At 41.4% G+C, this 25,658-nt stretch overlaps 1 protein-coding gene across 1 annotated transcript; it reads right to left on the reverse strand.

Annotated features, from left to right (window-relative positions):
• Positions 1 to 18,335: 18,335 nt before the first annotated feature.
• Positions 18,336 to 22,092, reverse strand: LOC141648072 (uncharacterized). Its single transcript, XM_074456526.1, has 3 exons — positions 21,826 to 22,092; positions 19,313 to 19,426; positions 18,336 to 18,794 (listed from the first exon to the last, which is right to left on the reverse strand). Exons 1-3 carry the CDS (start codon positions 21,886 to 21,888, stop codon positions 18,576 to 18,578), a joined length of 396 nt encoding a protein of 131 aa, XP_074312627.1. The 5' UTR covers positions 21,889 to 22,092; the 3' UTR covers positions 18,336 to 18,575.
• Between the last annotated feature and the right edge of the window lie 3,566 nt (positions 22,093 to 25,658).

Consider the following 25,658-nt stretch of genomic DNA (forward strand, 5'->3'; position numbering starts at 1 on the left):
TCATTCCCGCATTACTATTATTACAAAAGCATACCATATCGTCACACAAATAAGGTTTATTCCACCTTACGCTACACAAATTTCCCAACTCGGTTTACCTTCTACCGAATCATTCATAAACATAATCACGTCATCATATTACACTTAAAATTACTTTACACATTACTACCGAACACGTGTTCACTTCAACTTGAAGCATATAATTAACATTAATTAATTCTTTCATATATTATATAAATGCATACTCTTCATAACAAATTAATCTATCATGTTTCAAATTCAATCATAAGCAAATCATCTTACACAAATCGATTGTCACGCAGCGGAAAAATTTCAACCAATAAACAAGGCATAAACGAATTACTATATGCTATGTTTCATATTATAACTCAACAATTCTATAACTATCATTATCGTAATTACGGTAGGGTTTATAAACTCGTATATGACTACCATCATCATCAACTTATAGCAAACACCAACATGTTCACTCTTCCATTATAGCACACCCATTCACATTCCCACGCATTAACTGTAACACCCCCATACTCCAAGTGCCTTAGCAGGACCACTCAGGTATGAGGACATTACCATCTCGGTTACCCGAGGCAATGATAATCAAATAAACAATGAAGAAACAACGTTTAAATATAAATACTTAGCGAAGAGTTACAATTCTCAAAACCAAACCAAATGTGTAACACATGTTCTCAAACTAACTGTTCTAGCTGAAATGTAAATAAACTAATAAGCTACAGCGGAAGACTCCTAACATCATGTCGTGGCAATCCCAGCTATCCCAGTACTCATCTCAATACCTGCTCAATATCTGCTCACCATCCCCGAATGGATCACCGCAGGTTTACAAAACAACACCGGGGTCAGTACTAATCACACAATTCAATATATATTAACAATAAGATAAAATGACTTAAATCACACACACACAATCACGCCAAATCCAATCATCTCAATCATCGATCGTCCACTTTGGACCGACCCCCCGATGGGGGACCGCAGCCGTACCCACCAAATCCCCGCTCCACATAGTGAGCGATAACCCTGTCCATTAATATGCACATCCCTTCTGTGGCGGGTTCCACAGAAGGCGAAACTAGGGCGTGAAGCCACTCCCGCAAGTGACCCCACTCAGCCGAGGCCACGCCTCGCGAACCATAGACAATGATCACAACCACAATCACAATACAATTACTATATCAAACAACCAATCACAACACATCACCCAATATCCCATTATGGGACTAATACTGAGTAGGAAATCCTACCTGGAAAGCACACTGTCAGACGGTCTCTACTGCTGTATCAAAAGGCCTCCTCTATGAAACCTCCCCCTATCATACAACACATAAATGCTACCCAATTACATACTACTCAAAAACCCCCAAATCTCTATATTAGGGTTTAACCAAATCAAAGGAAAGACAATAAAAAGGGTACATAGATCTTACCCTCGACGCAAGGAACTCAACGGTATAACCAACGACGAGAACTGACCTTCCAAACTCCGGGGATTGCTAATAATGCGATTAGGATGAAGAACTTGCTTGCTTTCTCTCTTATACAGTAATTTAGGTTTTGCAAAAGTGATTTAGAATAATGACGACAAAGCTTATATACCTTAATCGCATAATTAACAAAACCCGAGAAAACTCCCCGTAAAACCGGACACTCGATCGAGTACCCGAGGTACTCGATCGAGTACCCCCTTACTCGATCGAGTACCCCCTTACTCGATCGAGTACCCTAGTTACTCGATCGAGTACCCAACAGGTCAGAAACTTTTCTAAAACGCAACTTACCCTTACTCGACAGAGTAAGGCCTACTCGATAGAGTACCCCAAGACTTATAAATACGGAGTATTACAGTCTTCCCTCCTTAAAAGGAACTTCGTCCCCGAAGTTCAAACCACTACTAAACAAAGGTACTCCCATAACATTCCCGACTCAACAACCAAAACAAAATTCAACATAAAACGTGTTACTAACCCAATTCATCCCGACACACATACCGACACAACATACAAAAAGGGTATGAAACTCTTAAAAACTCGTCGCGATCATCTCCTACCCCCCTAAAAGAAACAAGGTTACGTCCCCGTAACCATACATACCTGATCAAAAAGGAAAGGGTAACGCTCTTTCATAGCTTCCTCTGGTTCCCATGTAGCTTCCTCAGTCTCGTGGTTAGACCAAAGGATCTTAAGCAAAACTGTCTCACCACTCCTAGTCTTCCTAACCTTTCGGTCAAGAATCTGCTTAGGCACCTCAAGATATGATAAGGACTCATCTAGCTCTAAGTTCTCTGCCTCTAACACATGTGACGGATCACTCACATACTTCCGCAGCTGCGATACATGAAACACATTATGCACTCTCTCTAATCCGCGGTGGTAAAGCCAGACGATATGCAACTTCCCCAACTCGCTCTAAGATCTCATAAGGCCCGATAAACTTCTGACTTAACTTGCCTTTCTTCCCAAATCTCATAACCCCACGCATAGGAGACACTTTCAAAAGAACCTTGTCCCCAACTTGAAACTCTATGTCCCTGCGATGTAGATCTGCATAACTCTTTTGCCTATCTTGAGCTGCTCTCATCCGTTCCCTGATCATCTTAATCTGTTCCACCATCTCATGCACCATCTCTGGTCCTAAAACCACTGCCTCAGCGCTATCGTCCCAACAGATTGGACTCCTACATCTCCTCCCATACAAAGCCTCAAACGGTGCCATACCAATACTAGTGTGATAGCTGTTATTATAAGAAAATTCTATCAAGTCCAACCTCTGTTCCCAGCTACCACCAAAGTCCATCACACAAGCTCGCAACATATCCTCAAGAGTCTTGATTATTCTCTCTCGTCTCCGTCTGTCGCAGGATGAAATCTTTGTACTCATCTTCAAAGTTGTTCCCAACGATTCCTGCAACTCCTTCCAAAACCTTGATATAAACCTCGCATCTCTGTCAGACACTATGTCCTTAGGGACTCCATGTAACTTAAGCACGTTCTTTCGATAGGCCATAGCCAATTGTGCCTTAGTCCATGTATCTTTCACTGGAACAAAGTGAGCTGACTTGGTCAGTCGATCCACTATTACCCAAATCATGTTGTTACCTTGTTGACTCTTTGGCAAACCCACAATGAAATCCATGGAAATGGATTCCCACTTCCACTTAGGTACCTCTAAAGACTGAATCTTCCCTTGTGGTCGTCGCTGTTCCCCTTTAACTCTTTGGCATGTCGAACAACGGGACACAAACTCAGCTGTCTCTTTCTTCATCCCAGGCCACCAAAACGTTTTCTTCAAATCCTTGTACAGTTTGTCACCACCCGGATGTACTGAGTATGGTGTACAATGTGCCTCTGTCATGATAGTCTTTTTCAATTCCTCATCATTAGGGACACACCACCTACCATCGAACCTCAAACTACCATCTGTATGAATAGAAAATCGGGACACTGTCCCTTTCTCTACTCCAGCTCTCCACTCAACTATCTTAGGATCCAACGTCTGTTTACCTCGAATGTCATCATAAAACTCAAGATGTACTGTCATATCACCCATGGCGTCTCCTTTCTGCATCATATGTATCCCAAACCTCGCTACCTCATCTCTCGGCCTCATCAAAGATAGAGCTGTACACAGAGAATGTACACTCTTCCTACTCAAAGCATCAGCAACAACATTGGCCTTCCCTTCATGGTAGATGATTTCCATGTCATAATCGCCAATCAGCTCCATCCACCTCCTCTGTCTCATGTTCAACTCCTTTTGAGTGAAAATGTACTTGAGACTCTTGTGATCAGAAAATACCTTAAAGATTGCTCCATAAAGGTAATGTCTCCAAATCTTGAGAGCAAACACCACCGCACCCAACTCCAGATCATGAGTAGAGTAGTTCTCCTCATAAGGCTTCAATTGCCTAGAAGCATAGGCAATCACTTTACCGTTCTGCATCAACACACATCCCAACCCATTCTTTGAGGCATCTGTATAAACCTCAAAGTTCTCGATCCCTTCAGGCAATGCTAAGACAGGAGCTGTGGTCAAACGCTCCTTTAATGTTTGGAACGCCGTCTCACAACTCTCATCCCAACGAAACCTGTTCTCTTTCCTCATCAACGCTGTCATAGGTCTAGCTATCTTGGAGAAATCTTTCACAAACCGTCTGTAGTATCCAGCTAAACCCAAGAAACTCCTAACCTCAGCAACATTCTTTGGTGCTTCCCACTTTGTCACTGCTTCTATCTTTGCCAGATCCACAGCTACCCCATCTTTAGAGATCACATGCCCCAGAAAAGCAACTTTCTCTAACCAGAACTCACACTTGGATAGCTTAGCATACAACTTATGGTCCCTCAAAGTTTGCAACACGATCCTCAGATGCTCCTCATGCTCCTCCTTAGTCTTAGAGTAGACTAAGATATCGTCGATAAACACCGCTACAAACTTATCCAAAAACGGTCTAAAGATCCTATTCATCAAATCCATAAACACTGCCGGTGCATTAGACAACCCAAACGGCATCACCACATACTCATAATGACCATACCTTGACGTGAAAGTCGTCTTTGGTATGTCCACCTCTCTAATCTTCACCTGATGGTACCCCGACCTCAAATCAATCTTAGAAAAGACTGATGCACCACTCAACGGATCAAACAGGTCATCTATCCTTGGCAAAGGATACTTGTTCTTCACGGTCACTCGGTTTAGCTCTCTGTAGTCTATGCACAACCTCAGACTCCCATCTTTCTTCTTTACAAAAAGAACTGGTGCTCCCCACGGCGATACACTAGGTCTAATGTATCCCTTCTCTATCAAATCATCCAACTGCTTCCTAAGCTCCTCCATCTCCTTAGGACCCATGCGGTACGGTGCCTTAGAGATTGGCCCCGTCCCTGGTTTCAACTCTACTGTGAAATCTATCTCTCTTCCCGGCGGCAACCCCGGAATCTCCTCTGGAAACACATCCTCAAACTCTCCCACCACCGGTATCTGATCAACTGTCGGACCCTCTATCTGGTCATCTCTCACATGGCACAATATCAAAGGACATCCCTTCCTCGGATATGACTTCAAAGTAATAAATTGCAATCAACTTAACTTTGGTTTTGACTAGAAACCCACGATAAGACACACTAACACCCTTAGGACCTCTTAAAGACACTTTCTTTTGATGACAGTCTATCTTAGCTTTATACTTTCCCAACCAATCCATCCCGACTATCATCTCAAAACCGTCAAAAGGAAACTCTAGCAAGTCTACAGAGAAATCAACTTGCCCAACTATCATAGATACATCTCTAAACAACCTCCCACATGATACAGACTCACCCGAAGGTATAAAAACTTGCTCACTAACAGACTCATATACCCTCAAACCCAACCGCTTAACATGACTCGAAGATACAAACGACTGAGAAGCCCCCGAATCAAACAAAACAAAGGTATGAATACCATTAACAAGGAAAGTACCGGTGATAACGTGAGCATCCTCCTCAGCTGCTTTCTTCTCCATCATGAATAACTTTCCATCGGTCTTCCGTCCACCTCCCGGACAAGATTGGTGATGTGGTCGGCTTAGCACCCGACCCTTGATTGTTGTTGTTGTTCGTCGGTGGTTTCTGATAAGAATTACCGCCGTTGCGGTTGCCTCCACTGTAACTCGACTTCCCGGTTTGGCCATGACCCACCCATCACTGTTGCTCGCGTAGCTGCGCAGTCTCGGAAAGATCCGGTGCACTTGTGCACTCATGTCTCTTGTGGCCTACCCCACTACAGCTATAGCAAGTCACTCCCCAACTACCACTAACACTTCCACGGCCACGCCCAAAGGAAGCCCCAAAGATCGAACCCGACCTGAACAAAACCCCTTAGATCGATTGTGGTTGCCTTTCTTGTGATTAGATTGGCCACCACCCTCGCTCTCAGACTTCCTCTTCTCACCACCTGACCTCTCCTGAGCCATCTCCACCAACCTCTCAGCTCTCCCAGCCCTCTCATAAGCTTCCTTAACATCAGTAAGGATCCCCACGGGTAACTTATCCATAATCTTAGGGGTCAACCCCTCTCAAACCTCAACGCCAGGTTCTCCTCACTCAAACCCATATCCTCAGCATACCTAGACTTCTCATTGAATTGCCTGTAGTACTCGGCCACGGACATCTCAGCGGTCATCTTAAAACTGTCAAACTCTTCTCTCAACTTACTCCTCACATGCTCCGGTACAAACTCCTTTCTCACAGCCCTACGAAACTCCTCCCAAGGTATAGCAGGTAAACCTTGGTTTGTATAAATCTCCTTAGCACTCACTTTCACTATATCCCACCACTTGCCAGCTGCCTCCCTCAGATAGAACGCAGCCTGTTCCACTCTCATCTCATCAGAACAGTGAACCAAATCTAGTATGTTCTCCATCTCTCTAAGCCAACTATCGAGAAGGTTAGGCTCCCCAACTCCCTTATATTCTTTCGGGTTAAACCTCGCTATATAACGGCTGATTTTAGAATGATCAACCTCCTTATCCTTATCTTTCCCCACAGTCTTTAAAGCCTCAGTGAGAGCATCCTGATGCTCCAACATCTTAACGATGTCATCTATGTTCATAAGCTCAGCTCTCGCATACAAAGCAGTCTTCTTGGGCGGCATCTTGAAACTATCATAGAAAAAGGGGTGGATATAAACATACGCGCCAAAACCTCAAAACAAGAAAACACGCTGCCCAGACCCCTACTCGATCGAGTTCCCAAACATACTCGATCGAGTAACAGGCTACTCGATCGAGTGCCCAACATACTCGATCGAGTGCCCCAACATCAGACCTCTAACAGACCTTCTGATCTCTAACATACTCGACCGAGTAGCTACTCGATCGAGTAACCCCCTACTCGATCGAGTGCCCCAGGTACTCGATCGAGTGCCCAAAAACACGATTCTGGACTCGAAATCATCAAAAACCCACCCGATCGAGTCAGTCCCACTCGATCGAGTCATGCTAACTCAGAAACGCTACCCGCATGCTATATCATATGCTAACATGCTAAAAACTTTATAAAACCACATATTATATCATAACTAAGCATATAATGCTACGCATCCTTTCGTACGATCTACGAGATCATTATATCATGTTATTAAATGCCACCTTATAAACATCCAACATGTTATCACTCCAACAACAAGTCTACATATATCATTAACCTTTCTTTCACATTTTCAACTTTCTACTTCAAACATCCAACAATTACACACACTTCATCACATTCTTACACAAGGTAACCAAACAACACATACGACCTTGACATACACCCCCCATGTGACCGGTTCAAAATTGTAGGGCAAGTTCGCGACTTTAGGACGTCTCCCAAGCCTTTGCATTAGCTCCTACAACTTTTACCCCGGGTTCATTTTAATTGACTCCCTATGTTCATTAGGTTCATTGGTTACAGGTTTCAGGATCGTCGCTCTGATACCATTTGTAACACCCCCATACTCCAAGTGCCTTACCAGGACCACTCAGGTATGAAGACATTACCATCTCGGTTACCCGAGGCAATGATAATCAAATAAACAATGAAGAAACAACGTTTAAATATAAATACTTAGCGAAGAGTTACAATTCTCAAAACCAAACCAAATGTGTAATACATGTTCTCAAACTAACTGTTCTAGCTGAAATATAAATAAACTAATAAGCTACAGCGGAAGACTCCTAACATCATGTCGTGGCAATCCCAGCTATCCCAGTACTCATCTCAATACCTGCTCAATATCTGCTCACCATCCTCGAATGGATCACCGCAGGTTTACAAAACAACACCGGTGTCAGTACTAATCACACAATTCAATATATATTAACAATAAGATAAACAGACAGCTTAAGTGTCACACACACACAATCACGCCAAATCCAATCATCTCAATCACTGACCGTTCTTTGGACTACCGCCGGTGGGGGACCGCAGCCGTACCCACCAAATCCCCGCTCCACATAGTGAGCGATAACCCTGTCCATTAATGTGCACATCCCTTCGTGGCGGGTTCCATGAAGGCGAAACTAGGGCGTGAAGCCACTCCCGCAAGTGACCCCACTCGGCCGAGGACACGCCTCGAGAACCATAGACAACGATCACAACCACAATCACAATACAATTACTATATCAAACAACCAATCACAACACATCACCCAATATCCCATTATGGAACTAATGCGAGTAGGAAATCCTACCCGGAAAGCACATCTTTGTCGGACGGTCTCTCGCCGTATCAAAAGGCCTCCTCTATGAAACCTCCTCCTATCATACAACACATAAATGCTACCCAATTACATACTACTCAAAAACCCCCAAATCCCTATATTAGGGTTTAACCAAATCAAAGGAAAGACAATAAAAAGGGTACATAGATCTTACCCTCGACGCAAGGAACTCAACGGTATAACCAACGACGAGAACCGACCTCCCAAACTCCAGGAATTGCTAATAATGCGATTAGGATGAAGAACTTGCTTGCTTTCTCTCTTAAACAGTAATTTAGGTTTTGCAAAAGTGATTTAGAATAATGACGACAAAGCTTATATACCTTAATCGCATAATTAACAAAACCCGAGAAAACTCCCCGTAAAACCGGACACTCGATCGAGTACCCGAGGTACTCGATCGAGTACCCCCTTACTCGATCGAGTACCCTAGTTACTCGATCGAGTACCCAACAGGTCAGAAACTTTTCTAAAACGCAACTTACCCTTACTCGACAGAGTAAGGCCTACTCGATAGAGTACCCCAAGACTTATAAATACGGAGTATTACATTAACACCACCTTTACTCACTAATTCTACCAACGATTACCATGCACGGCCCAAATACAGCTATCACATCCTTATTAACTCTAACAAAGACTCAACTACAAGTAGCTCCGACACAATTAGCATACATATCACACATATACACACGGACTCCACATTCCCGTACCATGTGACTGGCTTAAGTATCATGGGGCCAAGATTTTGAAATAAGGGCGCCTACTCACCCAAAACCTAGCATCAGCTGGGGCTCCCCTTATACATACACCAGGTTCATTTTATTAGACTCACTACGTTCATTATTTTCATTTGTTACAGGTTCCAAAATCGTCGCTCCGATACCACTTTGTAACACCCCCATATTCAGAGGAGCCTTAAGTAGGCCTTCCTTAGCATATAAGGGCATTACCATCTCGTTTGCCCGAGGATAGTAATAATCAAATGTCGATAAGAGAACTATTATGTTATATTACAAGTGAATTAAAACCAACAACGATATAAAAGATACAACTCAAAGACTACTGTAACACCCCCATACTCCGAGTGCCTTACCAGGACCACTCAGGTATGAAGACATCACCATCTCGGTCGCCCGAGGTATGATAATCAAATAGACAAAACGGAAACAATATTTATTATAAATAGTTTAATGATAAATACAATCCTCAAAACCAAACCACAATCACAATCACAATCACAATCATCATATCAAACAACTAACTACAGCACATCACCAATATCCCATTATGGGACTAATCGAGTAGAAATCCTACCCGGAAAGCACAACACGCAGACGGTATCTACAGCTGTATCAAAACGGCTCCTCTACGAATTCTCCTCCTACCATACAACACATAGATGCTACCATTCAAATACTACTCATAAAAACCCCCAATTCCTAAATTAGGGTTTCATCAATCTTAACAAAACATTATAGAAATTATATTAAAAGCTTACCCTCGACGCAAGGAATCCAACGACACGAACTACGATACGAACCGACCGTCGAACTCGGAATTGTCAAGAACGCGATTAGGAAGAAGAACTAGTTGCTTTCTCTCTTAAACAGGTTTTAGGTTTTGTAAAAAGTGATTTAAAACAATGACGAATATGTTTAAATACCTTAATCGCGTAATTAACAAAACCCGAGAAAACTCCCCGAAAAAACAGGACACTCGATCGAGTACCCAAGGCACTCGATCGAGTACCCCCTACTCGATCGAGTGCCCCAGCTACTCGATCGAGTACCCAACAGTCGAAACTATTTTATTCCGCAACTTGCCCCTACTGACAGAGTAAGGGCTACTCGATAGAGTACCCCCAAGACATATAAATACGGAGTATTACAGTCTTCCCTCCTTAAAAGGAACTTCGTCCCCGAAGTTCAAACCACTACAAAGACAAAGGTTCTCCAAAACATTCCCGACTCAACAACCAAAACAAAACTCAATATAAAACACGCTACTTACCCAACTCATCCCGACAACCTACCGACGCAACATATAAAAAAGGTGTATAAAACTCTTAGAAACTGCTCGCGATCATCTCCTACCCCCTAAAAGAAACAAGGTTACGTCCCCGTAACCATACATACCTGATCAAAAAGGAAGGGGTAACGCTCTTTCATGATATCCTCTGCCTCCCATGTAGCTTCCTCGGTCTCGTGGTTAGGCCAAAGGATCTTGAGCAAAACTGTCTCACCACCCCTAGTCTTTCTAACCTTTCGGTCTAGGATCTGTTTAGGTACCTCAAGATATGATAAAGACTCATCAAGCTCTAAGTTCTCGGCCTCTAACACATGTGAAGGGTCGCTCACATACTTCGCGCAGTGCGATACATGAAACACATTATGTACTCTCTCTCTAAGCTTTTGGTAAAGCCGACGATAAGCAACTTCCCCAACTCGCTCTAAGATCTCATAAGGCCCTATAAACTTCTGGCTTAGCTTTCCTTTCTTCCCAAATCTCATAACCCCGCGCATAGGAGACACTTTCAGAAGAACCTTGTCCCCAACCTGAAACTCTATGTCCCGACGATGTAGATCTGCATAACTCTTTTGTCGATCCCGAGCCGCTCTCATCCTTTCCCGATCATCTTAATCTGTTCCACCATCTCATGCACCATCTCTGGTCCTAAGACCATCGCCTCAAAGACTATCGTCCCAACAGATTGGACTCCTACATCTCCTCCCATACAAAGCCTCAAACGGTGCCATACCAATACTAGTGTGATAGTTGTTATTGTAAGAAAATTCTATCAAGTCCAACCTCCGCTCCCGGCCTACCACCAAAATCCATCACGAAGCTCGCAACATATCCTCAAGAGTCTTGATTGTTCTCTCGATCGCCCGTCGTCGCAGGATGAAAAGTCGTACTCATCTTGATTTGTCCCTAACGATTCCCGCAACTCCTTCCAAAACCTCGATATAAATCTCGCATCTCTGTCAGACACTATGTCCTTAGGGACTCCATGTAACTTCAAAGACGTTCTTTCGATAGGCCATAGCCAATTGTGCCTTAGTCCATGTATCTTTCATTGGAACAAAGTGAGCCGACTTGGTCAGACGATCCACTATCACCCAAATCATATTGTTACCTTGTTGACTCTTAGGCAAACCCACAATGAAATCCATGGAAATGGATTCCCACTTCCACTCAGGCACCTCCAAAGACCGAACCTTACCTTGTGGTCTTCTCTGTTCCCCTTTAACTCTCTGGCATGTCAAACAACGGGACACAAACTCAGTCTCTTTCTTCATCCCAGGCCACCAAAACGTTTTCTTCAAATCCTTGTAAAGCTTGTCTCCACCCGGATGCACCGAATATGGTGTGCAATGTGCCTCTGTCATGATAGTCTTTTTCAACTCCTCATCATTAGGAACACACCACCTACCATCAAACCTCAAACTACCATCTCTATGAATAGAAAACCGGACACTTTGTCCCTTTTTCTACCCCTGACTCTCCACTCCACTATCTTAGGATCCAAAGCCCGCTTATCCCGAATATCATCATAAAACTCAAGTCGATCTTTGTCATATCACCCATGGCATCTCCTTTCGCATCATATGTATCCCGAACCTCGCTACCTCATCTCTCGGCCTCATCAAAGATAGAGCCGTACACAAAGAATGTACACTCTTCCTACTCAAAGCATCAGCTACAACATTGGCTTTCCCTTCATGGTAGATGATTTCCATGTCATAATCGCCAATCAACTCCATCCACCTCCTCTGTCTCATGTTCAACTCCTTCTGCGTGAAGATGTACTTGAGACTCTTGTGATCCGAAAATACCTTAAAGATTGCTCCATAAAGGTAATGTCTCCAAATCTTGAGAGCAAACACCACAGCACCCAACTCCAGATCATGAGTAGGGTAATTCTCCTCATAAGGCTTCAATTGCCTAGAAGCATAGGCAATCACTTTACCATTTCGCATCAACACACATCCTAGCCCATTCTTCAAGCATCGTATAAACCTCAAAATTCTCGCTCCCTTCAGCAATGCTAAGACAGGAGGCGTGGTCAAACGCTCCTTTAATGTTTGGAACGCCGTCTCACAACTCTCATCCCAACGAAACTTGTTCTCTTTCCTCATCAACGCTGTCATCGGTCTAGCTATCTTGGAGAAATCTTTCACGAACCGTCCGTAGTATCCAAAAAACCCAAGAAACTCCTCACCTCAAAGAACATTCTTTGGTGCTTCCCACTTTGTCACGGCCTCAATCTTCGCCGGATCCACTGACTACCCCATCTTTAGAGATTACATGCCCTAGAAAAGCAACTTTCTCTAACCAGAACTCACACTTGGACAGCTTAGCATACAACTCATGATCTCTCAAAGTCTGCAACACGATCCTCAGATGCTCCTCATGCTCCTCCTTAGTCTTAGAGTAGACTAAGATATCATCGATAAACACCACCACGAATCTGGTCCAAGGCGTCTCAAGATCCTATTCATCAAATCCATAAACACCGCCGGCGCATTAGACAACCCAAATGGCATCACCACATACTCATAATGGCCATACCTCGACGTGAAAGCTGTCTTCGGTATGTCCACATCTCTAATCTTCACCTGATGGTACCCCGACCTCAAATCAATCTTAGAAAAGACTGTTGCACCACTCAACCGATCAAACAGGTCATCTATCCTTGGCAAAGGGTACTTGTTCTTTATCGTCACTCGGTTCGGCTCTCCCCGTAATCTATGCACGACCTCAAGCTCCCATCTTTCTTCTTCACAAACAGAATCGGTGCTCCCAAGGCGATACACTTGGTCTAATGTATCCCTTCTCTATCGATCATCCAATCGCTTCCTAAGTTCCTCCATCTCCTTAGGACCCATACGGTACGGTGCCTTAGAGATTGGCCCCGTCCCCGGCTTCAACTCTACGGTGAAATCTATCTCCCTCCTCGGTGGCAACCCCGGAATCTCCTCCGGAAAAACATCTGCAAATTCTCCCACCACCGGTATCTGATCAATTGTCGGACTCTCTATCCGGTCATCTCTCACATGGCACAAGATCGAAGGACATCCCTTCCTCAGATAAGACTTCAAGGTAAGGTAACAATTTGCAATCAACTTAACTTTGGGTTTGACTAGAAACCCACGATAAGACACACTTACACCCTTTGGACCCCTTAAGGACACTTTCTTTTGATGACAGTCTATCTTGGCTTTATACTTTCCTAACCAATCCATCCCAACTATCATCTCAAAACCATTAAAAGGAAACTCTAGCAAGTCTACAGGAAAGTCGACTTGCCCAACTATCAAAGATACATCTCTAAACAACCTCCCACACGATACGGACTCTCCCGAAGGTATGAAAACTTGCTCCCTAACAGACTCATATACTCTCAAACCCAACTGTTTTACATGACTCAAGACACAAACGACCGAGAAGCCCCCGAATCAAACAAAACAAACGTAGGAATACCATTAACAAGGAATGTACCGGTGATAACGTGCGCATCCTCCTCAGTTGCCTTCTTGTCCATCATGAACAACTTGCCACATCGGTCTTTCGCCCACCTCCCCGGACGAGTATTGGCGATGCGGTCGGCTTAGCACCCGACCCTTGATTGTTGTTGTTGTTGTTCATCGGTGTCCTCTGATAAGAATTACCGCCGTTGCGGTTGCCTCCACTCGGTAGCTCGACCTCCCGGTTTGGCCATGATCCGGTGGCCGCGTTGCTCGCAAAGCTCGTGCGGGTCTCGAGCAGATCCGGTGCACTCGTGCACTCATGTCTCTTGTGGCCTACTCCATCACAACCAAAGCAGGTCACTCCCCAACTATTACTCACACTCCCTCGGCCTCGCCCAAAGGAAGTCCCAAAGACTAAACCCGGACCCGGAAGAAAATCCTTTAGATCGATTGTGGTTGCCTTTCTTGAAATTAGATTGGCCACCACCCTCGCTCTCGACTTCCTCTTTTCTCCACCCGACCTCTCCCGAGCCATCTCCACTAGTCTCTCGGCTCTCCCACCCCTCTCATACGCTTCCTTTACATCGCAAGGACTCCCACGGGTAACTTATCCATAATTTTCGTGGTTAGCCCTCTCTCAAACCTCAAAGCCAGATTCTCCTCACTCAAACCCATATCCTCAAAGATATCTAGATTTCTCATTGAACGCTGCTGTAGTACTCGACCCACGGACATCTCGCGGTCATCTTAAACTTGTCGAACTCCTCTCTCAACTTACTCCTCACATGTTCAGGTACGAACTCCTTCCTCATGACCCTACGAAACTCCTCCCAAGGTATAGCGGGTAACCCTTGGTTGGTATATATCTCCTTGGCACTCACTTTCACCGAATCCCACCACTTGCCATTTGCCTCCCTCGGATAGAATGCGGCTGATCCACTCTCATCTCATCGGGACGGTGAACTAAATCTAGTATGTTCTCCATCTCCCTCACCCAACTATCAAGAAGGTTAGGCTCCTCAACTCCCTTGTACTCCTTCGGGTTAAACCTCGCAATATAGAGGCTGACTTTAGCATGGTCAACCTCCTTCTCCTTATCCTTATTCTTGTCCTCATTCACTTTCTTTAGGGTCTCAGTGAGAGCATCTTGGTGTTCTAACATCTTTACGATGTCATCCATGGTCATAAGCTCTGCCCTCGCGTACAAAGCATTTTTCTTTGGCGGCATCTTGAAACTATACATATATAAGAAAGGGTAGATATGAACATACGTACTAAACTTCAAAACACGAAAACACGCTGCCCAGAACCTACTCGATCGAGTATCCAAACCCACTCGATCGAGTAATGGGCTACTCGATCGAGTGCCCCCATGTACTCGATCGAGTACCCAAACTCCAGAACAAGCGGACCTTCGATCTCTAACCCACTCGATCGAGTATCTAGGCTACTCGATCGAGTGATTTTCTACTCGATCGAGTACCCCTAGTTACTCGATCGAGTGCCCCAAAACGCGATTCGGACTCAAAATCGCAAAAACCCACCCGATCGAGTCACCCCACTCGATCGAGTACCACCAATACGTAAAAGCTACCCGCATGTTACGTCATATGCTACATGCTAACCTTATAAAATCACATGCTATCAGAATAAATATGCTACGCATCTATTCTACTATCAACAAGATCAATTCATCATGCTATTAAAGCCACATTGTAAATCATTCAACATGTTATCATCTCATTAACATGTTCCACATATCATTTCCTTTCACTTGCTCAACTTCCTATTTCAACACCAAACAATCAACACACTTCATCACTTTGTTGCACACGTTAATCAAACATACGATGATGACTCGACAAACACTTTCCCCATGTGACCGGTTCAAAGTTGTAGGGCGACCCCGCGACTTTAGGACGTCTCCCAAGCCTTTGCACTAGCTCCTACAACTTTTACCCGGGTTCATTTTAATTGACTCCCTATGTTCATTAAGTTCATTGGTTACGGGTTTCGGGATCGTCGCTCGATACCATTTGTAACACCCCATACTCCGAGTGCCTTACCAGGACCACTCAGGTATGAAGACATCACCATCTCGGTCGCCCGAGGTATGATAATCAAATAGACAAAACGGAAACAATATTTATTATAAATAGTTTAATGATAAATACAATCCTCAAAACCAAACCACAATCACAATCACAATCACAATCATCATATCAAACAACTAACTACAGCACATCACCAATATCCCATTATGGGACTAATACTGAGTAGGAAATCCTACCTGGAAAGCACAACACGCAGACGGTATCTACAAATTTGTATCAAAACGGCTCCTCTACGAATTCTCCTCCTACCATACAACACATAGATGCTACCATTCAAATACTACTCATAAAAACCCTCAATTCCTAAATTAGGGTTTCATCAATCTTAACAAAACATTATAGAAATTATATTAAAAGCTTACCCTCGACGCAAGGAATCCAACGACACGAACAACGATACGAACCGACCGTCGTCGAACTCGGAATTGTCAAGAACGCGATTAGGAAGAAGAACTAGTTGCTTTCTCTCTTAAACAGGTTTTAGGTTTTGTAAAAAGTGATTTAAAACAATGACGAATATGTTTAAATACCTTAATCGCGTAATTAACAAAACCCGAGAAAACTCCCCCGTAAAACCGGACACTCGATCGAGTACCCAAGGCACTCGATCGAGTACCCCCCTACTCGATCGAGTGCCCCAGCTACTCGATCGAGTACCCAACAGGTCAGAAACTATTTTATTCCGCAACTTGCCCCTACTCGACAGAGTAAGGGCTACTCGATAGAGTACCCCCAAGACATATAAATACGGAGTATTACTACTACTCTCTAAAGCTATCGAATCTCGTGAAGACTCATCCCTGCCCGGACTCCAGCTATCAACAACATCAATACCTGCTAAGACCGACTGCTCACCATAAGGGATCACGGCAGACACATAACAAACAAAACAACCACACAAGGTCAGGACTGAGATAAGATACGACAACAACAACATAGCTATCAACACGACACAACACTATCAATCTCACACACAATCACAATAATCCAATCAACCTCGTCACATCGATCGTCCCTTTGGACGACCACCGCGAGTGGGGGACCGCACCGTACCCACCAAATCCCCGCTCATCATACCGAGCGATAACCCTGTCCATTAATGTGCACATCCCCTTCCGTGGCGGGTTCCACGAAGGGCGAAACTAGGGCGTGAAGCCACTCCCGCAAGTGACTCCACTCACTCCACTCAGCCGAGAACGCATCTCGAGAACCAGAGACAAACAATCACAGACAGCTGCAACGCAAAACCAACAAACTGTATGTACTAACCAACCATAGCATACACGCTGCCACACAACACAGCCATAACACAACAACAATGATAGGACTACCGACACACTAGACTATCCACAGAAACTGAGTAGGCGAACCTACCTTTAAGCAACTGCAACCAATCCATGCCAACATATGACATATCCAGCAATCAAGCAAAGCCTATAACCACAACACAACATCTATTACTACCAAGCAAAGCCTAACTGCAAAGATGAGGATACGGATGGTGATTATGACGTACCTACAAGGAGAAACTCGGCAAAAGACCGCTACCCGACTCAAGTGACGCTCTCCTAAGGCACAAGGATCTTCAAAAGGCTTCCATGGAGGTTTTATGGTGAAGGGAAGGAAAAGAGGCGACCAAAGGATAGGAGGAAAGTGGCGAAAATGAATTGCGGATATAACAAAACGCGATATAAAACCCTCGCTGAAAACTCGGTACTCGATCGAGTACCCCACATACTCGATCGAGTGACCCTCTACTCGACCGAGTAACTACGCTACTCGATCGAGTAGCCTCTACTCTATCGAGTACCACTCATAACTCGTAATCCAAGATGGCTTTGGCACGCACTTCTAAGAACTATTCCCGCTCCCAAGGTCAGTCAACGCTGGTCAAAGGGTCCCTAAAAAGGCGGGTATTACATTTCGCGTAAAAAAAAATATTTTCATTAAAATACACATTTCATGTCATTACATAAATATCTTGATTAATTTTGTTGTTTTAATTTATTTTCTCAACTCAAATAAAATAATGAGAAGATAAATGGAAAAAAAACTACCAAAATATGAGCGTTTTATGAGAAAATAAATGTTTTTAATTTTGGTCTATCGGTTCAGTTATTATCAGCTCGGATATATTCAAGTTCAGGTATCATTCGGTTCAATTTCGATTCGACTCGGATTGAGTACGGTTTCGGGTACTATTTAGGTTAGTCATATCGGGTGCTCGCTAGGTTATCAATTCAGATATTTTCGCATGGTTATAGGATTCTGGTTCATTTTGTTAGGTCTAATTACATAGTAAAGGTGTGACTCAAAGGAGTCACACTTATTTATAACTCTAGAAAGCGTATAACTACAAATAGCATATGGAGTACTTACCGATCGCGTAACAGTAACTATTGCAGTTTTGCATTGCTCAAATGCTCACTTGAGAAACAAAAACTCGTCACAACTCGCCAGGACTGCAAAACTGTTGGTAACAGTGGGCCAATGGCTGAATGGTATAAATGCTTGAGTTTATTGAGATTAACATACCGTGCAAAAGTGCAATGTGACAAAAGAATTGCTCAAGTGAGTATTTAGCTACAGTTTTATGTCTCATGACATTTACAAGGGAAATAGAAATGGGCAGAAAAGGCGGAGAAGCAAAGGACGACAAGAAGGTGAAGCCGGAAACAAGGAGAGAGAATCGGTGTGGTGTGACTAAGTGGATTTGTTTTCGTCAGCTTCATGTTCATCTTTCACCAGTGACGAAAACTTGCGACGTTCATCAGAAGTAGCTGTAATTACAGGCATCCATATATCTGATGTACTACTCAAGATGGACTTCACTTGTGGATCTGCTGTTATTGTTGACGAAATCATCTCATCCACTTTATCTAACTTCATTGATAAGTTATCCAACCTCCTCGCTACTTCCAACTGAGTTATGCATGGAAAACACGATGTAACCTCACATATATGGTTCAATCCAGTCACTCGGGTTGGTTTTGGTTTGCTCAAGGCAGGCCAAGTTATATCCGGGATAAGCTTTTGTCTAGTTTATGTTTATACTGTCTAGAGCAATAATTTCATGTTTGTACCGTCTCTAGGTCAAAAAAAAAATTTAAGCTAAGAATTAAGATAATCAAGTTAAATGAAGTCAAACTTATTTAGATCATTAATTGAAAGGTCTCAGATTGGTCAGGTCACACCAATCAGATTATAGTTCAAACTTCAAAGTACAGGATCATATTAGGTCGATTTCTGTTCGAGTTAGGTCGAGACAAATTGTGTTGTATCGGTTATTGGATTGGTCTCAGATCAGTTCGGCTCTGATTAACCAATTTTCACTGGTTATTGGGTTTGGTTTTAGGCAGTTTGAGACAGGTTTCTTAGATCAAGCCAACTTTTGTCCACTCTACTTACAAACAAGAAGATATAGGTCATAAGTCCAGTACCTCAGTATCTTCAGTTTGCAGTGCGGATGAGGAAGGGACTTTCGTAACTTCTGATCTAAGGGCATCAATTTTGGCGCGCAGATCGACCTCTTCTTGATTTGATATGGTTTCCACCTTTAGAAAGGAGCAGCAAGAGTAATCAGGGTACAAACAAAAGAAGCCATCCATAGAATGGAAATAAAAGAGACACAACTAAAGGCAAGGCAATTGTACTGACAGATTCTATAGGTCAATAAATAATTCACAACGGTCACCCGGTTTCAATGAGCTTATTTGCGAGTATTGTGTTCGTCACTCTTCAACTATAGCCAACAACCATTAAACACAATAAGCTTCTACTTTAGCTGGGTTTAGTTAGGACAATTTGGCCATCAACAGTGGAGATCAGGCAATAAGCAACGACGACTACCATGTTTCTCATCACTAACTTTTATCAGAGTGACTAACTTGTTATCCCGTCAAATCAGAATTGGATGTATTACTGCAGTTGGGAACATGTTAAGCTTTGACAAGAAGGCATTACAAAGCATACCAGGGAGGAAATAAACAGAATAAAAATACAATCAAAATTATGACAATGGAACAGAAAACCTTGAAGACCGGATTTGCCCTCAAAGTATACTCTTTCATATTTGAAAGTTGAGCCCTTCCCAAATGCATCAATATTTGATTTATGTTTTGGTTTAAAGTTTAAACCATTCTCAGATACAATGATTTAATGTAAAGAAAACTGGACAGAGAGTAGGCGGTCTAAGGACTTAAGGAGCATACGAAGTTTAACTATTAATTGTGGAATGGAAATAGAATCGTAAAACTGGGACAATTTATACTACTTTGAATTCCCAAAATTTGGTATTCATGTTTTCTCATACAAGTTCCAAATGACTTTGTATTATTTTCTTAAAACCTTTTCTTAGCAGCAATGCACAACTGCCACCTCACCCCTTGCTACAGCGACAACCAAAAGAGAGAAGAAGCATAGAAAATTGTGATAACTTCAAGCTAATTAATCTGTAGAACTTAGGTGAGTGTCTCCAAAGAGGGGAAAAGCAAACAACCAAACATTCCTTATATTTATAGACTACCCTCTGACTGAAAATAGAGTGTTGACATCCGACCCCATTCTTGAGAACCACCAATATAACACAAAACAATGCAAAAAGCAATATCTCTAAGCTCCGCCATTATAATTCTCAAGAGAATGACCAAGTCACCTTCGCTTACATTCAAACGCTTAGTAGAATCGTACAAAACATAGGGGCATGTTTGAAGGAAGAAATCGGATAATATGCCATAATGACAGTTAGGCATTGACAGTCTCCATCAGCATAGAGGCACTCACACCCTAAAAAAGCTCTTAACAAGACTTCACTCTAAGTACAATTCCTCTAAAAATTACACCCAGTAATACATCCTCATAGAAATTGACTATATAATTCTGGACACAGCAACTCAAGAACACCTTGTGCAAAACACTACTAACATTTTTTCATTTTAGACTTTCCCATTTTCCATCCAAGCTTAACTATTAATTACTCACTCACAGTCTAAGGATCCTGCAGTCCTGCCTAAGGCGGAAATGCAGAATTGGAGAAGAAAGGAGAGAGTGCCCACCTTTGACCTTACCTTAGTTACCCCTACATTGAAATAGATGTTTAAGGGTGTGTTACTGGATTCGCTCAACCCCTAGGAAATAGCAAAAAGGTTCAAGTGTATTCTGTCCTGTTCCTTTCAAAATCTATATACCAGCCGCTACACTAAGAGCATATCCCAAATTGGATGTGGCGTAAACTGAATTAGGCAACCTTGTTTTAAGGATATCCCATACAGAAAACTGAATTCAGATTCAAAAAAACACATATTCCTCCTCTTACATACGGAGTATGTTATAAAGCCAAATTTGGTCAACCAATCAATGGTAAATCTCTCTGAAGACTGTCTTTCAGCGTGAAACAGGTCCAAAAACATATCTCAAACACTAGTTAAAGATCCTTACTAACCGGTTATATGGGTTCTTTAAATCTGTTTTACACTTACAACTGTCTTATGTAAGGATTTGTAATCAATAAAACACAAAAGATCATCATCCTTACATCTTCAGATATGCAAAACTTTCAGCACAATTTAATCAGCATTCCTATAATCAGAAACCTATATACAACAGCATCAAATAAAACAACAAAATCCCATCAAATAAATGGACTGATTCATACATCATTGTCCAGTAATCCAATCAAACATGAGTTGGTCTTGTGTAAAACGGTTTTACGGATTTACAAGAAACCATCTATTAACGACACATATACCCTTCACTAAAGCTTGGCTATATAAGGTCGTTTTTACACTAACTGTAAAACTGTCTTACACAAGAATTTGTGATCGAACAAGGGCATCAAATTTCTACAACTAACTATCTGCATAATTCACAATTACAACAGGCAATGGCAAATTATGCAATTATTAAGAAATCAAAGAGATTGGGTTGGGGATTTATGTGTAATATATGTATATACCTCACTGAGGAGATGGGAAAGAAGGTCAAATAGTTGTTGTGCATCACCTTTACCCATTGACATCTTTTCACTCTCTTCTTTTCCCGATTTATTTTGATGATCTTATTATGTACAATGAGTGAATGATTACGGATGGCAAAGTGTGTGATTTGGATTAGAGCTCACGAAACAATAACGAGAAACCGAAAAATTGATTGAAAATATATAACCAGCCTCTGAAAAATTGATCGAAAATATATAATTGATCCAACTATCTCTCTATTCACAAATTCTCATTATAGAGTAGATATCCGTTTATAATTATAAAGAGTGAAATATCCATCCACTTTTAAGCATAATACAAGCAACAAGTTGTATGGTGAGTCCAAAAAAGTTACCACTTTAAGAATATTTGACCCGTCATTCACTATAATAAACGGATAATAATAAGACTAATTACTCTACTCCCTCCATTCAACTCAACTTTACATGTTTGTTTTATCACGTTTGTCAATGCAATTTTTACGCGATAAATATCTTTAATTACGTATTTGCAAAAATTATAAAAGTTAGATATTTTTAATGTATTCTTAAAGGCGAATCAAATAAGATCTCACATGAATAAATTTTAACTTATGTATCAAAAGAAAATTGAAATTGAATGTCCGCTTGTGAATAGTGTGCAAAAGAGAAACATGTAAGATGAAGTTAAATGGAGGGAGTATTAGATATGATCTTTGTGGCCCACGCACTTATTTGTTTAGGCGGAGCTAACCCAATTATGGGTTGTTGTCTTGATGATATTAGGTTTTTTTGTCAAACGCAACCTTTAAAAAACTTTTTTTTCCAAACACCACCTTTAGAAAAAAAGTTTGTAAAACAACCTTTGATAATTTTTTTTTTTTTTTTTTTTTTTTTGTAAAACACGACATTTTTGCCAGAGTTTAACCGCTTGCAATAGGGTGACTTTAAGTCGATATTTGAGGTAGCAAAGGAGGCCGATTTGAGGTGTTCTTAGACTATTTGGAAAGGTGGGAGTATAGTCTTTCCAGAGGTTACCAATACAGTGGTGATAGGTGGCATTATATAGGGTCTATTGGTGTGTAAAGTAAGGCTGGTCAAGGAGTGAATTGGAGGTAAAAACAAATCAGAAAAACATCAATTCACTCCTTGACCAGCCTTAACTTACACACCAATAGACCCCACATAAGGCCACCTATCACCGCCGTATTGATAACGCCTGAAAAGCTTGTACTCCCACCTTTCCAACGAGTCTAAAAACACCTCAAACCGACCTCGTTTGTTATCTCAAACATTGATTGAAAGTCGCCCCATTGCAAGTTTTCAAACTCTAGCCAAAATGTCGTGTTTAACAAAAAAAAAGAAACTATTAAAAGTTGTGTTTTACAAACTTTTTTTTCTTAAAGGTGGTGTTTAGAAAAAAAAGTTTTTTAAAGGTTGTGTTTGACAAAAAAATCCATGATGTTATATCGATTGATATATGAAAAATTATAATTTTATTCCAATTAAACTTCCATCGTATTAATCTGGAAGGTTTTCGAAATTCTCGAACGAGCAATCCATTTTAAAGGTATTATCTTAATTATTTGAACAATTCAATCTAATTTATGTAGAAATTATAAATTGTATTGAATAGCTTGAATATTATTGATTACAAAGGGGTGCTTATATAGCAATTACAAGACAATAATAATTGGAAACTCAATCTTACTAGAATATATCATAAAGATATATTTGACACAATATAGAAAATTAGGACTACTATAATCTTAGACAATCACAATATGGTAATATTGTGATTTCTATTATTACGGTAATATGATATTCCTTATACGCCCCCGCAAGATGGACGACCGGAGGGGAAGGACAATATTGAGAAGAAGAAGACGGGACCGCAATGTTCCGGGGAAAGACAATCTTGAGAGAAGACGGGACTGCAATCTTGAGCCAAAGTAGCAGTAGACGAGATGTAGAGGCTTAATTCTGCATAGTAAATAAAGGGGAGAAAGTTGGGAAAGGAAGTAAATGTGATTAGTTGGTACGCTGTAAGCTTGAGGATTTTGGGAAATAAACTTGCACCGTAAAATTTGTACGGTCTTATAGGAATCCAAATTTGATCGTTGGATCATGAGAAGAATATTTGTTGAGAGGGACGAATTTGAGAAAAGGCCAAAAACTATGGCATAATTTGAGAGAAATTAAAGGTGGCCAGATGAAACGATGGCCGAAATTTAAAGAAGATGAGTAATTTGGGAAAGATTGTCAAAGGTTAGGGCATACTTTGAGAAAGATGACATAATTTATTTTTGTGACTTGTGACTTTGTGAGAGGTGAAGAAAAAACTATTTTGACTGTATTTTGTAAAGGCCGGGAGAGATATACTCCGTATAATTTTATCGAAATAATAACGGTGACCAAGAGAAAGAGGTTTAGTATGGAGATATGTAGGAAATTGGAAAAGAAAATTTGAGTTGAGGTAAAGAAGACGTCTTTTTGAGAGGAACTTCATATTTGAAGTAGATGAGTAAATTTGAGATAGGAAGACAGTAATTTGTGAGCAAGGTTTTCAAGTGGCTAGCAATTTGCGTCGGGATATTAGAAATAACAATGTAAGGAAAAGCAAAACATGACTTTGGTACGTAAGAAAGAGTAGGGCAGAAGTAGAAATTGTCTGAAAGAGAACACATCCATTATCACGATAGCATTAAAGAAAGATAAAGGCTTTGACGATGGACTTAAATTTGAGATAATTGATTAGTGGGTATCAGTTTGTAAGAGAAATAAGAGAGCGCAACTGGGCAAGGACAGCCAATTAAGAAGAGGAGCAAAGTTTGAGGGAGCTTCTCGTCAACAAGAGAACGATGAGAAGTGTAAGACTTTTAATTGTGAGATAGGATTAAAAAATGAGAAGATAGGAAAATTGGTTGAACAATATTATTCAAAAATCAAGTAGATAGCTAGCAAATAGCAGTATGTGCTTAGAGACAAGTAAGGACTTGCAAATTTGTACCTCCAACGTAAGGAAGAGCAAGGTCAGAGTGTAAATAATGGAATGTGTTGATGATGTCAGTAAAGATTGTAGATGGCCATAGGCACAGTCACACAGAGGCTTGGACAAGAGAGACGAGAAAAGAGGATAAGCATATTGGAAGATGTGAGAAGGAGATTTTACATTGACGAGATAATAAGAAGGGTTAGAGTAATTATTTTCTTTTGATATCGATATCACGAGAACTAAAGGATTGGAACGAGAAATAAAGCAAAAAAAAAAATTGAAGTTTTAAAGGATAGGCTAATTATTAAGCCTGCCGGAGATGGAAGAGATGACAGCCATCTCCGGCCGGCAGCGGAAAGACGGTGGTGGTTGTTTTTGTAGTAGGGTTTGGGTAAGCAGAGGTCCCTAGGATTTTACCGCTCTGATACCATGTAGAAATTATAAATTGTATTGAATAGCTTGAATATTATTGATTACAAAGGGGTGCTTATATAGCAATTACAAGACAATAATAATTGGAAACTCAATCTTACTAGAATATATCATAAAGATATATTTGACACAATATAGAAAATTAGGACTACTATAATCTTAGACAATCACAATATGGTAATATTGTGATTTCTATTATTACGGTAATATGATATTCCTTATAATTTACCCATTCTGAAAATGAGAAAATTGCCATCATTGTCCTTACAATGCACCCATATTTACATCAAATACATTCATTTAATACATCCAAACATTCCAATCCCATTTTCTCTCGTCTTTACTCAATACTATTCCCACCAAAAGAACAAACTTCAAAACTTGTGCAAAAATGCATGTTACCTTT

Source organism: Silene latifolia, chromosome 3 (assembly GCF_048544455.1).
Source record: "Silene latifolia isolate original U9 population chromosome 3, ASM4854445v1, whole genome shotgun sequence".
NCBI classification, from domain to species: domain Eukaryota; kingdom Viridiplantae; phylum Streptophyta; class Magnoliopsida; order Caryophyllales; family Caryophyllaceae; genus Silene; species Silene latifolia.

Coding starts and splice junctions, on each gene's coding strand:
- LOC141648072 (XM_074456526.1), bottom strand. CDS start 21,888: ATGTCAATGGGTAAAGGTGATGCACAACAACTATTTGACCTTCTTTCC. Junction 19,427..21,825: donor TTTCCCATCTCCTCAGTGAG/GTATATACATAT, acceptor TCCTTTCTAAAG/GTGGAAACCATATCAAATCA. Junction 18,795..19,312: donor TGCAAACTGAAGATACTGAG/GTACTGGACTTA, acceptor TGCATAACTCAG/TTGGAAGTAGCGAGGAGGTT.